The following is a 13,332-nucleotide window of genomic DNA, read 5'->3' as shown; positions in this document are numbered from 1 at the left end:
TAGGGAGTGCTGAATGGTTGGAGAGGTGAATTACCGACCTTCTACAGAATCTAGCCATTTCTAAAAAATCTCCAAGCTACAGCAGAGATGACCTTTGTTTTTGTCTGATTCACATCAGCAACTCGTAAAGATACGCTGTGGTCTTTTGAAGAGGTTCAAATGCTCCTTGGATTGGTTGGAGTTGGAGTTGGATGGTGCAACAAAGAAGAGTGCAACAAAAACTACAATGATCTGTTTGAACTGATGACGGAGCTGTGTTCAGTCCCCAACAACAACAACAACAACAACAACATGCAAATACACAATGAGCAAACAATGCTTAATGTTACCACCTCCTTTATTGTTGCTTCCAAAGCCTGCGCTATCCATAAGAGATGGTGTTTTGCAATATTACTGGCTATGTTTCAGGGGGAAAAACATTGCAATGGAAAACTAACCAGGAACCAGGTCTCAAAAAGCAAGTAGAGCTGAGTAGAGTAGGTACCATGCAGTGGAAAATCACCAGTAGTGCAGTTTCTGCAGTGCTAAACCCAGAGTAGCAATGACAGAGGCTCAATTCTCCCTATTACAGGTCAGTGAATCATTATAATTATCCCATGTACCAACCCACCCAGAGCCCATGCCCATCTTAAACTGACTGAACCCATGTTCAATGTATATGAGCCCACACTAAGATAGGCTGGCTGGGTTGAATGTATTCTGCATGTACCTTCTGCTTTCATAGTGTTGATCACAGTTGTGGTTTGGATAATGCTGGTCATCATTTCTTCATCCACCTCAGAACTTTTTCCTGTTGGTGTCTGGGGTTCAGCTGTTGCTGAGGAAACATTATTGTTGGACGTAACTCTCCTTTCTGAAACATCTGCCTTTGTTGCAGTTGGAGTTGTGTATTGTCCAAAGCTTGATTGACTAGTGGTTGGCACCACTGGAGTTGTGAAAGCTTGGAAAGTGACCTCCAACTTGTCTGCCGTCCTTCCCCTTGCCTTGGTGGGCCTTTTCCGGGGGACGGAGATCAGTTTACCAGGCATGGTGGGACTGACCGTTGTCACGGCTGTGGTAGCTATGTCAGAGAAGGCTGGAGCATCTTCATGAGGAACCACTTGTGTTGCCGGCTCTCCGGGTTGTAAGTGAGATGATGTCCCTGGGAGGGTTGGTTGAGATTCCGGTCCACTGTCTTCTCTGAAGAACTGCTGGTCTCCTTGGAAATCCTTTGTGAGCAGAGCTTCATGGAGTAGCAGGCCTCTTAGGTCCGGCCGGTGGTTGGGAAAAGCCGGCGTAAGAGCCGTGGTGACCTCATGGGCCTCAAAGTCGTGTGCTGAAGTGAAAGGGTTGAGTTCTCGTTCTGATTCCAGTTCTCCTCCTCGGTCACTGAGGCCATGACCTGAACACAATGGAGAAACAAGCAAGATCAGCAAGATCATACATACATACATACATCTTCTTATCCGCTTGTCCATTTCAGGGTATGAGCAAGATCAGATTGTGTGTATTACATGATTCAGAGTGGGGATGAATCAACAGTGTTGCAGTTTTAATCATTGTGAGACACTACAGCTAGGTATTGAGTTAATGACCCTTTGGAAGCTTTCTTTTAAATTGAAATTACACTAAAATCCTGATCATTAAGATGTAAACAAAGCCATTTATAGTGGACTGATATAAAATACAAGATCTCCAAATTTAGCACACGTATGATGAAAAGGTAATGAAGTAATGTTATTTTACAAGCACTGAGCTCTCATCCACTGCTGGCACTGCTTTAGTAAATCCACACATGATATCTGTCATTCACTCAAAGTAGAATCACAGAAACATTCAACTGTCGTAGGAGAACACTTCACCAGAAACAGTCCTGATTATAGGCACAGGGTTTGGTTTCGGTTCAGGGTTGAGGTAAATGTTAACGAAATAAGCATCAGAAATGTGACCATCCACAAAGAGCGAACTGCATTTTTTACACATCTGACCAGGCTGGTAAAATACTCTACTTTCTGGAAATGAACCAAGCCAGATTTCACAGCAGTGTAAACAGGAACAAGACGTCCACACATTTCAAGACTGCACATAAAATGGCCGCCACACTGAAACTGTTAAACAACTGTTCTTGTTTACGTTTCTTATTTCATTCATTCATTCATTATCTGTATCCCTTATTCAGTTCAGGGTCGTGGTGGGTCCAGAGCCTACCTGGAATCAGAAGGCGGGAATACACCCTGGAGGAGGCGCCAGTCCTTCACAGAGCAACACAGACACACACACACATTCATTCACACACTCACACCTACTGACACTTTTTGAGTCGCCAATCCACCTACCAACGTGTGTTTTTGGACTGTGGGAGGAAACCGGAGCACCTGGAGGAAACCCATGCAGACACAGGGAGAACACACCACACTCCTCACAGACAGTCACCCGGAGGAAACCCACGCAGACACAGGGAGAACACACCACACTCCTCACAGACAGTCACCCGGAGGAAACCCATGCAGACACGGGGAGAACACATCACACTCCTCACAGACAGTCACCCGGAGCAGGAATCGAACCCACAACCTCCAGGTCCCTGGAGCTGTGTGACTGCGACACTACCTGCTGCTCCACCGTGCACCTTTGTTATTTCAATAGAACCATATTTAATTGCACAATAACAACTTTCATTTCCTTCCCATTCAGTTCACATTTTCTACAAAACGGATTCTTCACTCCATTTGTAGCGAAGTTAAAAACGAGAATGATGGCGAAGCATTGACGTTAAATGAATTTAACACCACAAACAGATTCTGTTCTTCAACTTCCAGACAGAAATGGAATATTGACTGAAAGTCCACACAGTCCACTCAAGGCAAATTTTCATCCCAATTAGCCATGAGGTTCCTTTGTTGTTACTATGCCTTCTTAATGATCACAGGCCACTTTCTCCACCCTGCCTCAGTCAAACATCAATCAAACAACTCTCCAACAAACAATCCATAACCAGTTTAATGCTTCTGAAAGTGACAGTGTGCGAAATCCTGGGATTCAGTTCAATGTGCAGCCTTTGAGCTATAACACGATTAAATATGACTGAAAAGGAGGGCTAAGAGCCATGGCTAATAAGCAGCCGTGATGAAGGCAATCATTTAACTTGTATCTCCAAACCTGTAAATGCTTTCAGGCAGCAGACAATGAGGCTGAAGGTGTCAACACTGTGGTGTGGCTCTGTTCAGCTCGACAACAAGACATCAGAAATCAGGCCAGGCACGGCTAGTTTATTCATGTAGCACACTTCATACTCAAAGGCAATCTTAAATGCTTTTCTTACGTAAAATCAAACGTAAGACATGAAAGTTTTAGATTAATATTACTACATTTTAGTTTGAATGTATACAATCGAGCTCTGAAGTGTTAACTGATCTCTGGGTGTAAACCAGACACTTTCCCACAGAGTCGATTAAGCCCAGCATCAAATGTGTCGATTCTACTTAGGACTGAACATTGTATTAAACATTTAATCAAAAGGAACAAAAATTGAAAACAGGGCGGCATGCTGGCGCAGCAGGTAGTGTCGCAGTCACACAGCTGGAGGTTGTGAGTTCGATTCCCGATCTGGGTGACTGTCTGTGAGGAGTGTGATGTGTTCTCCCTGTGTCTACGTGGGTTTCCTCCGGGTGACTGTCTGTGAGGAGTGTGATGTGTTCTCCCTGTGTCTGCCTGGGTTTCCTCCGGGTGACTGTCTGTGAGGAGTGTGGTGTGTTCTCCCTGTGTCTGCGTGGGTTTCCTCCGGGTGACTGTCTGTGAGGAGTGTGGTGTGTTCTCCCTGTGTCTGCGTGGGTTTCCTCCGGGTGACTGTCTGTGAGGAGTGTGGTGTGTTCTCCCTGTGTCTGCGTGGGTTTCCTCCGGGTGACTGTCTGTGAGGAGTGTGGTGTGTTCTCCCTGTGTCTGCGTGGGTTTCCTCCGGGTGCTCCGGTTTCCTCCCACAGTCCAAAAACACACGTTGGTAGGTTGATTGGCAACTCAAAAGTGACAGTAGGTGTGAGTCTGTGTGTTGCCCCCTCCAGGGTGAAATTCCCCCTTGTGCCCAATGTTTCCAGGTAGGCTCTGGACTCACCGTGACCCTGAATTGGATAAACGGTTACAGATAATGGATGGATGGATGGAAAAATTGAAACGTAATATTAAAGTGATGAGTTAGCTATAAATTAAAACTCATTTTTAAATACTGAAAATAACAATCATTCTGAGATCTAGTGCGTAATGTAAAGAAATAAATGTATTGGAATATAGTAGGAAATAAATTAAAAATAAAATCAATAAAAAGTCATTTAATATAATTGAAGTGAAAGAGATATGGTTTTAAAAATATCACAGGTCTGTGTATTTAAGAGACAAATCATATGTCGAGATGGCCATTTATTATGTTCCCAACAGTCATAAGATACGGAAGGTTTTCACTTGGAGATGATGGAACACTGCAAAATTCAGGGATTTAATTCAAATGAGCAGACTTTAATGACTGAAAAGGGGGGTTAATCGGCATGGCTAACGAGCAGGAACTCATAGCTACAACAGTCGCAGTGGGGAGCGCAGGTAGGTTGCTCCAAGGTGTCTTACAGTAAAAGGGTTCTGACCCAGGGAACAGTATGGAGAACCTTTAGGAAGCGGCTGGTCATTTTTCCGAAGCCTGCCGTCCTCCCACAATACATTAGAGAAAGCAAAGAATTTACAGTGAATGAGTCATGATTATAGAACACAATAAGGGCACGCTGGAGAGTAATTACTGATCCCACCTGCAGCGGGTGGGATGCAATCAGGAAGCCCCCAGGACAAGGACGCTTACACAAGGAGATGCGCTTACCAGTGTTTTTTATGTGAAAATAATGGTGTCTTCTTTGCTTTGCTTGTTTAAAGTTGATTCTAATGGGAAAAGTGCTGCACAAATTTTTCTGCTGCTTATATTTGCTGCTTTTCTCTGGGGATATTTTACTGGACTTTCAGAATTAGATTTAACGGGATCTACAAATTCCACCTTAAAATAGACAAGCTTTCAGACAAAGTGCCACCATGTCCACGTGAAAGCGTGAAAACCTACACTGTAAAAAATTGCTGTAAATTTACAGCAAGTCTGCTGCCAGTATTTTATTGTAAATCACAGTATTTACAGTAAATTATTGTATTATTCAATTACAGTAATATGCTGTAAATTTGAAATACAGTAGTGTTCCTGTAAAAATACGGTAAATGGCTGGGAACTCTGCTGTCAGTATTTTACTGTAAAATTTACAAGAAATTCTTTCACAGTGTACACATGCTTTACACAGCTGTGATAAATTTTTTACTAAAAGAAAATTCCACCAATTTATACAGTGTGTACAACATATAGTTCACACATGTAAAATCTGTACAAATTAGAGTTTACACTATATGTATAAAAAAAGTATTTCACACTCATACAATGTATATTATGTATAGTTCACACTCATAAGTTGTGTACAAAATATATTACATGCTTTTAAAACGTATAAGAAATATAGTTCGTATTAGTTACATTTTGGTCGTATTAGTTCACACATAAAATGTGTACAAAATATAGTTCATACTTATACACTGTGTACAAATTGTAGTTTGCACTTGTACACTGTGTACAAAATATAGTTTGTACTAGTAGGATGTATACAAATTACAGTTCTCACTTACAGTTATGACTATACACATAGAGTAACCAGAAAGCACAGCAGTTAACAGCACTGTTCTTCTTCTTCATAACAGACAGTTTGAGTGTATTTAGTGAAACAGTGCCACCAGTGGTCGGGAGCTCAGGGATTGTAAAACAACTGTGAATAATAACATGAATGTAAGGAATATCAGCAGTGTCTAAATCCATACATCAAAACACCAGCAGGGGGAATAGCAACTGAAAAAGACAAATTCTACGACCTTTTTTCTATTTTTATTTATTTACTGATACAACACAGCACAGCACCTGAGGTGCTAAGCCTTAGAAGGTGGAGAAACAATTCAACGCCTCGTGGCATGAAACAGCATAATTCAACCCTAATTATTTGAAGTTTGAGAGTGAAGCGAGAGGCGGAGTGTTTCACTGGTCTCTGCTGTAACGTGGAGAGGCTCGTCGCGAGGACGTCTTTCAGGGCGAGTGAGACTCCATTATGCCTTTCCTTTCATCTCCCCCGTATTAATCTCCATTACCAGGCCTCTGAAAAGTTCTCGGATAGATGAGTAATGACAGTCTTCACTTGATGTCAGATCTGAATGTCGCGACAATTGTTCATTATGAGAAACAAGCTCCGCAATCACGCTCCGGGAGAGAACGGCGCTCCGTTTCATCATCATCTGAGATAGAGACTACCGTACGTTCCACTGAGGGGGAGGCAGGGAGAGAGGGAGGGAAGGAGGGAGGGAGGCAGGCAGAGAGAGAGAGAGAGAGGGAGGGCAGAAGAAGCATAAGCTGAAGGAGGAGGTGATGTTTAATTTTCTTTATCTATTTTTCCTGGTCCAGAAACTGACCACTTATTAAAGGATTAACACAACTAACACAAACCGTGCCTCAGCAGATGAACTACTGTCTCTGACCAAACCCCAGAGAGTTGGAATCACAAGAGGGGGGGGTGGCCAGTGAGTACATCTATCAATGGCCAAGTGTCAAACGGTGATGCACAGCTCTGGGGTCTTGGGGTCCTGGGTTTCATCTTGACTTCAAGTGACTGTGAGGAGTTTGGTGTGTTCTCCCTGTGTCTGTGTGGGTTTCCTCCGGGTGACTGTCTGTGAGGAGTGTGGTGTGTTCTCTCTGTGTCTGGGTGGGTTTCCTCCGGGTGACTGTCTGTGAGGAATGCGGTGTGTTCTCTCTGTGTCTGCGTGGGTTTCCTCCGGGTGACTGTCTGTGAGGAGTGTGGTGTGTTCTCCCTGTGTCTGCGTGGGTTTCCTCCAGGTGACTGTCTGTGAGGAGTGTGTTGTGTTCTCCCTTTGTCTGCGTGGGTTTCCACCGGGTGACTGTCTGTGAGGAGTGTGGTGTGTTCTCCCTGTGTCTGCGTGGGTTTCCTCCAGGTGACTGTCTGTGAGGAGTGTGTTGTGTTCTCCCTTTGTCTGCGTGGGTTTCCACCGGGTGACTGTCTGTGAGGAGTTTGGTGTGTTCTCCCTGTGTCTGCGTGGGTTTCCTCCGGGTGACTGCCTGTGAGGAGTGTGGTGTGTTCTCCCTGTGTCTGTGTGGGTTTCCTCTGGGTGACTGTCTGTGAGGAGTGTGGTGTGTTCTCCCTGTGTCTGTGTGGGTTTCCTCCAGGTGACTGTCTGTGAGGAGTGTGGTGTGTTCTCCCTGTGTCTGCGTGGGTTTCCTCCGGGTGACTGTCTGTGAGGAGTGTGGAGTGTTCTCCCTGTGTCTGCATGGGTTTCCTCCGGGTGACTGTCTGTGAGGAGTGTGGTGTGTTCTCTCTGTGTCTGTGTGGGTTTCCTCCGGGTGACTGTCTGTGAGGAGTGTGGTGTGTTCTCTCTGTGTCTGTGTGGGTTTCCTCCGGGTGACTGTCTGTGAGGAGTGTGGTGTGTTCTCTCTGTGTCTGCGTGGGTTTCCTCCGGGTGACTGTCTGTGAGGAGTGTGGTGTGTTCTCCCTGTGTCTGCGTGGGTTTCCTCCGGGCGACTGTCTGTGAGGAGTGTGGTGTGTTCTTTCTGGGGACATAGGGACTTGGCTTGGGACCTACCACGATGCTGTACAGGATGAAGCAGCTACAGAAGATGAATGAATGAATGTTGTAATGTATGTATCATCTACTAGAACAAAGCTGAGTTTCCCGGAACATAAGAAATTGAACTGATGCAATCAGGAGACTATCACCAGAAACAACACAAGCACAATATCCTGAAGTGTTACCTGTCTTTGACAGCTGCTTTCTGACTGCAGGAGGAAGAGCTGCGCTTGATGGAACGAAGGAAGACGAGTGTCAAGCTTATTGAATCTTCCCCTCGCGTTTACACAGAAGCCGCGGTTTCAAATGAAGATGTCAAGTTTGACTTTGAGATCCTGGTAACGTTTCACAGCCCTCGTCTGAAAAAACCCCCAGAACACAAAAGAAATCCCTTTGTTTTTGTTGTTCTTGATCAAAAAGTAGCTCCCGCACCCCAGGGAGCCAATCATACTGGATCCACACCAAACAACATCTGCAGCTCCCTCTCATCAAGCAGCCGGAGTCTGGAGAAAGGCACACTGTGTAGATTTTACAGTCGGAAAGGCCTTGTGCAGAGAGCTTGACGAAACAAAATTCCCACACGTTTACAACTGTTTAAGATATCAGGAGAGTCTGGAGTGTAGAAGGCACTGAACTGCACACAGAGAGCTGCCCTTTCTCTCTCATAACCATGTGCTAAATGCTAATTCCCACTTATGCAAGGATTTCAAGCCTTCCTCCGGTGTTTTTCCGGTTGTGTGTTTGCTAAACTGGTGCTAATAGCCTGGAGCAAGCAGGCGGAAGGTGGGAAAACGGTGCAGAAGTAGGTGGTGGTTTACATTTTCAAGCAGCTTTCCATGGATCTAACTTTCAGGATACAGTGCTATTACCTGAAATAATCCCATCTCAACTCTGCCTCGGGTCACTGACTGTGAGGTGTGTTGGTATGTTCTCTCTGGGTGTGTGTGTGTGTGTGTGTGTGTGTGTGTGTGTGTGTGTGTGTGTGTGAATTATCCACAGGTCTGAGTGTAGGAGTGACAGGGTGAATATGTGTGTGAAATTACTCACGTGTGTGTGTGTGTGTGTGTGTGTGTGTGTGTGAAAATTTCCACAGGTGTGAGTGTGAGTGACAGGGTGAGAGTGTGAAATTTTCCACAAAGTGAGTGTGTGAGTAAAAGGGTGAGAATGTGAAATTATCCACAGCTTTGTGTAAGTGAGAGGGTGAATGTATGTGTGTGAGTGAAAGGGTGAGAGTGTGAAATTATCCACAGGTGTGAGTGTGTGAGTGAGAGGGTGAATGTGTGTGTGTGTGTGTGACAGGATGAGAGTGTAATATTTTCCACAGGGGTGAGGGTGTGAGTGACAGGGTGAATAAGTGTGTGATATTGCGCACAGGTGTGTGTGTGGGTGACTGTGGGAGAGTGTGTCAAAACTGTCCAGAGGGGTAAGTGTCTGAGTGACAGGGTGAGTGTGTGAAATTGTCCACACAGTGAGTGTGTAAGTGAGAGGGTGAATGTGTGTGTGTGTGTGTGTGGGGGGGGGGATGAATGTCTTAAGCCATTTCCAAGGTGTGATTCTGTGTAGGCTCCAGATCTGCCACAAACCTGACCAAGATAAAGCAGCTACAGGAAGTGACCAAATGAATGAATGAATGAATGAATAAATTAAAAATACCACCTTTTAACATATGCATATCTTGCATAAGGCCCATCCTTCCCTCAAAAGCAAGCATCTGGTTCTCATTGGATCGTGCTGCCACTCCCACCCATTAGCCATGACTCTCCCTGCCACACAATGCCACCGCTCTGGGAGGGTAAGAGCAAGCCCAGTCTCCTTCCATGTCATTTGAAGCCAACCGCTGCTTCTTTTTAAACTGCTGCTAACTCATCACCACAGGACAGCTCACGATTAGCCCTCACAGCCTCTGGATCCAGCCACCGGCACAGCCACCACCACACCGGCAAGTTTTCCACAGGTTCAAAGGGAATCTGGGGAAGTCGGTGGAGCTTAGCTCTGTGCTCACAGCACGGTTCGCTCTTATTTGCCTGTTCAAACAGCCGATGATCCCTAGTGTGTTCTGACACCTTAATTAGCGCACGTTCACCGGGCGACAGTGTGTTCTAACGAAGCGTGGGCAGGCGGAACACTGCAGACAGCGAGAGATGAAAGTACATAGTTGACACAGACAGCAAATGAGTGAGATCTCCCACAGTGAGGGCTTCTTTTGAAGCTCCTGCCCCCTGTGAGAGGGCCTCAGACCACAGCGGGATCTCCACAGGAGAAAGAAAGGTTTGTCGCGGAACTCAGGTTATCTCTGATTTTACTGGTGGAGTGGGATAAAGTGAATAGAGCTGTGTTCATCTTTGATGGACTTCTTTTTAACACGTTTAATCACCAGTGGGAACCTGCAGAGGCTTCTGGGCCTCAAAGAAAGATTTCTGTAATACACTTTTCCCTCATGCCTTACAGGGGTCTGGGGATGTTCAGTCCCAGCGTGGTGTGTGAGTGACTGGGTGAGTGTGTGAAACTGTCCACAGGTGTGAGTGTGTGAGTGACTGGGTGAGTGTGTGAAACTGTCCACAGGTGTGAGTGTGTGAGTGACTGGGTGAGTGTGTGAAACTGTCCACAGGTGTGAGTGTGTGAGTGATGGGGTGAGTGTGTGAAACTGTCCACAGGTGTGAGTGTGTGAGTGTGTGAGTGACGGGGTGAGTGTGTGAAACTGTCCAAAAATGTGAGTGTGTGAGTGACTGGGTGAGTGTATGAAACTGTCCACAGGTGTGAGTGTGTGAGTGACTGGGTGAGTGTATGAAACTGTCCACAGGTGTGAGTGTGTTAGTGATGGGGTGAGTGTGTGAGTGACAGGGTGAGTGTATGAAACTGTCCACAGGTGTGAGTGTGTGAGTGACTGGGTGAGTATGTGAAACTGTCCACAGGTGTGAGTGTGTGAGTGACTGGGTGAGTATGTGAAACTGTCCACAGGTGTGAGTGTGTGAGTGACTGGGTGAGTGTATGAAACTGTCCACAGGTGTGAGTGTGTTAGTGATGGGGTGAGTGTGTGAGTGACTGGGTGAGTGTATGAAACTGTCCACAGGTGTGAGTGTGTTAGTGATGGGGTGAGTGTGTGAGTGACAGGGTGAGTGTGTGAAACTGTCCACAGGTTTGAGTGTGTGAGTGACTGGGTGAGTATGTGAAACTGTCCACAGGTGTGAGTGTGTGAGTGACTGGGTGAGTGTATGAAACAGTTCACAGGTGTGAGTGTGTGAGTGACTGGGTGAGTGTATGAAACTGTCCACAGGTGTGAGTGTGTTAGTGATGGGGTGAGTGTGTGAGTGACAGGGTGAGTGTATGAAACTGTCCACAGGTGTGAGTGTGTGAGTGACTGGGTGAGTGTATGAAACTGTCCACAGGTGTGAGTGTGTGAGTGACTGGGTGAGTATGTGAAACTGTCCACAGGTGTGAGTGACAGGGTGAGTATGTGAAACTGTCCACAGGTGTGAGTGTGTGAGTGACTGGGTGAGTATGTGAAACTGTCCACAGGTGTGAGTGTGTGAGTGACTGGGTGAGTGTGTGAGTGACTGGGTGAGTGTATGAAACTGTCCACAGGTGTGAGTGTGTGAGTGACTGGGTGAGTGTGTGAGTGACTGGGTGAGTATGTGAAACTGTCCACAGGTGTGAGTGTGTGAGTGACTGGGTGAGTGTGTGAGTGACTGGGTGAGTATGTGAAACTGTCCACAAGTGTGAGTGTGTGAGTGTGTGAGTGACTGGGTGAGTGTGTGAGTGTGTGAGTGACTGGGTGAGCGTGTGAAACTGTCCACAGGTGTGAGTGTGTGAGTGACTGAGTGAGTATGTGAAACTGTCCACAGGTGTGAGTGTGTGAGTGACTGGGTGAGTGTGTGAGTGTGTGAGTGACTGGGTGAGCGTGTGAAACTGTCCACAGGTGTGAGTGTGTGAGTGACTGGGTGAGTGTGTGAAGATCCTACATTTCTAACACTGCGTCCGAGTCCTGGGAATGGTCCTGTAGTCCCGTGTGTATGAATGTATTTTACTGTAACTCCAGCAGCTCTGTTGATTGAATATGACACATTATAAAAGCAAAGAAAATGAGCTGAATCTTCGAAACCTATTTTTAACCCTGTTAACAAAGACAATCAAAGAGAAGCAAAGAGAAACTGAAGGAACTGTCCAGGGAGCAAGGATCGATGCCTTTTGTTCCCTGGTTTTCTCCTACCTCTAATTATTAAAGCAGCATCAGTGAGAAGCTCGTGTGGCTTTACCAGGCCTCAATTAAAACGTTACACTGGTGGAACTCTGTGTTTAAAAGCGATAGGGCGCTGGTATCGACAGAGCGCTTACTTGAGTTTTCTTTTTCCGACAAATACCATTTTCTTTCTGTTCGTCTGGAGAACAAACGTTGGTGCTAACGCTCTGCATTGATCCTGAACCCCCTCCCACGCCCCCCACCCTCCCTTCCCTTTTCTCCAAGGGTGAGGAACGCATTTGGAGCTTGATCAAAAGAAAAAAGGCAACAACCGCTTGTCACATGCCGTCTCCCGTTGACGTGTGGAATGGCGGCAACTCCCATTGGTCCCCCATTCTGTTCCAAATCACATTTAGTGCTCTGTAATGAAAGTTTGATTGCGCCATTCAAGCGACAGAATAAACCGTTTCTTTACGAAGCCGAGGCGAGGCTGACGGAGGCTTGACGTGTCGTGTTTTACTCCACACAGACACACTCAACTACAGACTGCAGACCAATCATTAATCTCCAGCCTTGACAGAGGCAATTCAAGAGGTCTTTTTTCTTTTCTTTTCTTTTTTTTTTCATGTGTTCTGATGGGGAGGAACGTTTCCTTGTAGCCTTATTCTGTCACTGTAAGGAGAGCGCAGGCTGCTGCTTGAACATCTCCAGTGATTTCCAGTCCAACAGCAGTCGGTGTGGTCTTCATTTCCAGAGGAATCTCTTCTGTCATAGCGGAGAATAAGGATATTTGGCGCATCAAAATAATGAATAATTCCCTCTCACTTCCTCCTGATTCCACGCTCTTTCACAAAACAAAGCTGAGATCTTTATTTTCAAAGGATTAAGCTCTAAATGCTCTGTGTTGTTTGAGTGGAGCTCAATGTGTGGGCGGTGGAATGGTGGCGTAGCTCCAGGGTCCTGGGTTGTGAGCTCTATCCCCAGCTCGGGTCAATGTCTGTGAGGAGGGCAATGTTTTCTCTCTGTTTCTGTGTGGGATCCACCCGGGGGCTTGAGTTTACTCCCACAGAGTGAGTGTGTGAAACTGTCCACTACTGTGTGAGTGACAGGGTGAGTGTATGAAACTGTCCACTACTGTGTGATTGACAGGGTGAGTGTGTGAAACTGTCCACTACTGTGTGAGTGACAGAGTGAGTGTGTGAAACTCTCCACTACTGTGTGAGTGACAGGGTGAGTGTGTGAAACTGTTCACTACTGTGTGATTGACAGAGTGAGTGTGTGAAACTCTCCACTCGTGTGTGAGTGACAGGGTGAGTGTATGAAACTGTCTACTACTGTGTGAGTGATAGGGTGAGTGTGTGAAACTGTCCACTACTGTGTGATTGACAGGGTGAGTGTGTGAAACTGTCCACTACTGTGTGAGTGACAGGGTGAGTGTGTGAAACTGTCCACTACTCTGTGATTGACAGGGTGAGTGTGTGAAACTG

General features: G+C 46.0%; 1 protein-coding gene across 5 annotated transcripts in view; it reads right to left on the bottom strand.

The window, feature by feature from the left end:
* sez6a (seizure related 6 homolog a) overlaps positions 1 to 13,332 on the bottom strand; it is a 152,148-nt gene that overhangs the window by 79,250 nt on the left and 59,566 nt on the right. For all 5 annotated transcript variants that reach the window (XR_010796131.1, XM_066651405.1, XM_066651404.1 and 2 more), the window contains exon 2: positions 710 to 1,381. Coding sequence is in view for 4 of the 5 variants with exons in the window: in XM_066651405.1 (XP_066507502.1) it covers positions 710 to 1,381 (672 nt within the window). In the remaining variant the exon portion in view is untranslated. The remainder of the gene's footprint in view (positions 1 to 709; positions 1,382 to 13,332) is intronic.

This window comes from Hoplias malabaricus, chromosome 18, assembly GCF_029633855.1.
Source record: "Hoplias malabaricus isolate fHopMal1 chromosome 18, fHopMal1.hap1, whole genome shotgun sequence".
NCBI classification, from domain to species: domain Eukaryota; kingdom Metazoa; phylum Chordata; class Actinopteri; order Characiformes; family Erythrinidae; genus Hoplias; species Hoplias malabaricus.
This window is presented reverse-complemented; position numbering and strand designations above follow the sequence as displayed.